Consider the following 2074-nt stretch of genomic DNA (forward strand, 5'->3'; position numbering starts at 1 on the left):
CGCCGCTTCCGCCCGTCCCGGCAGGGCCTCGCGCCGCCTCTCCCGCGCCGCCGCGGAGCGCCGTGCGATTGGGTCTCTCCCCCTGCCAATCACCACCGCCGGCTTTTTCATTGGCCGCCAGCCCAGAGCGCGTGAGGCCGGACGGGGGCTGTCACCTGGGAGGCTGGGATTGGTCCGCGTCTACCCTCGCAGCGGCGAGGAGGAGCTGGTGGCGTCATTCCGAGCGCTTTTAAAGGGCCAGCGGCATCAGGGAGCCGCGTCCCTGGCGGACGCTCTGCGGCCGCGGGTAGGAGGGGATTGGTTGAAAGAGATCACATGACCCAAAGGAGCTGTCACCGTGCTCAAGGGCGGGGACGAGGCACGTGGGCGGGGCCCTGGGGCAGGGGGCGATGGCAGGCCTGCATTCAGCCTGGGGCTGGGGGGCCACCAGCTGAGATGGAGAGAAGGTCTCTGGGCCCCCCAATGCCCTCTGACCTGACTCAGGGGTGGGATCCTGCTCCGGGGCAGTGATGCTAGGGCAGCAGCCCTGGGGTAGGGGGGTGATGGCAGGCCTGAATCCAACCTAGGGCGGGGTGGCCCACCAGCTGAGATGGGGAGGGGGTCTCTGGGCCCCCCAATGCCTTCTGACCTGACCCAGAGGTGGGATCCTGCTCTGGGGTGGTGGCGCTGGGGGCAGCAGCCCTGGGACAGGCTGGGCAGAGGCCAGGCGAGGCAGCTGGTTACTTCCTCCGCGACTGCATGCTTGCTCGCGTGCCAAAAAAAGCAGCAGCCAGGCCAGGGAGGAAACACAGCCTGCTGAGCTCACCTCACCACGGCCCCAGCCCGCTGTACCCAGAGGAGGGGCGAAGGCCGGCCAGGGCCCATCTCACCTGGGATCGGGCTCCGGGTCGTGGGGGGAACCCTCCACCCACACCCAGCACTGCCCCCTTGCCCCGGGCTCAGGGTCACTGCGGATCCCAGAGTGCCCGAGGCCACGTGCTCACTCCTGGCCTGGCCACCCGGCTTCAGGGATGTAGCAGCCGGGTAACTAGAGCTGACCCTGCTCCTGTCAGAGCCATCCATTAGGAGCAGCAAATTAAAAGCTTTTTTCTATGTAATGAATAGGAGAAGATGCGGTTAGGGTCAGGGCCCGGGTGATGCCCTCACCTGGTGCTTCCCAGGCCCCAGGTTTGCGGGTACCAGCTGGGCACCAAAGCTGTGGCTGAGCTGGGTACCCCAAGACTCACGGGCCAGGCCCAGGGGAGCCCCCCTTTCTCCTTCATTCAGCAATAGGAAGGGAAATTCCTTCCCGCTGTTCCACCCCAGAGCTAGCCGCATTAGCAAAGCCTGGCCCCCGGTTCAATGCTAGGAGGATACATGGAGGGTTAAAGCCGGGTGTTCTCCACTCCAGAGACACCCGCCGCACAGCCTGGGCCCAGCCCAGGCAGCAGCCACCCACCCCTGGGGGCACAATGAACCCCTTTGTGCCCAGCCCCAGGGCCACTCGGCACGGACACAACGGGGGGTATTGTTATCTGGGGAGAACATCTGCATCCAGGCCCGGGCTCCCCTGCGGCTCTTGCCTGCCCGCGGCCTGCCAAGCCCCGCCTGGCACCCTGCCCGGCTTAAACACCCGGGCTCAATCCCAGCTAGTTATGAGACTGCGGTGGATCAGGGCCTCTGGGAGTGGATGGAGGGGAGCGAGCAGGGGAGGCCCCCGGGGCAGGGGGATCAGCCCCATCCCTGGCAAGGAGCCTAGGAGGTCTCAGCCCTGGGCCTTGCCCTGCCCTGCTCCTCCAGGCACCCATCCTGCTGCATGCCTCAGTTTCCCCGCTTGGGACAGCTGCATTACACATTCCCGCATCCCGCTGTGTCCTCCCCAGCTGGGAGCTGACACGGGCCCCTACCCGGGGGTCCTGACAATGTCTCCCCCCACCTCCAGCTACAGAGAGGGGCCACGCAGACCCTCGGGACACCTGGGTCCCACTCCCAGCTCAGCACCCGCCCAGGGGATATTGTCTGTGCAGGGCCTGGCGCTGCACCCCTGGCTGGGGGCAATGCACCTAATAATACCCCAGCCCCCCCCGCCCCCCGG

General features: G+C 66.7%; 1 protein-coding gene across 1 annotated transcript in view; it reads right to left on the reverse strand.

Moving 5' to 3' along the window:
• Nucleotides 1–233, reverse strand: part of OS9 (OS9, endoplasmic reticulum lectin) — a 6202-nt gene extending 5969 nt beyond the window's left edge. The window contains exon 1 of the mRNA XM_025192696.1: nucleotides 156–233. Coding sequence (XP_025048481.1) covers nucleotides 156–218 — 63 coding nt within the window. The 5' untranslated portion in view covers nucleotides 219–233. The remainder of the gene's footprint in view (nucleotides 1–155) is intronic.
• Nucleotides 234–2074: the final 1841 nt, after the last annotated feature.

Source organism: Alligator sinensis, unplaced genomic scaffold (assembly GCF_000455745.1).
Source record: "Alligator sinensis unplaced genomic scaffold, ASM45574v1 scaffold265_1, whole genome shotgun sequence".
In the NCBI taxonomy this organism is placed as follows: Eukaryota; Metazoa; Chordata; order Crocodylia; family Alligatoridae; genus Alligator; species Alligator sinensis.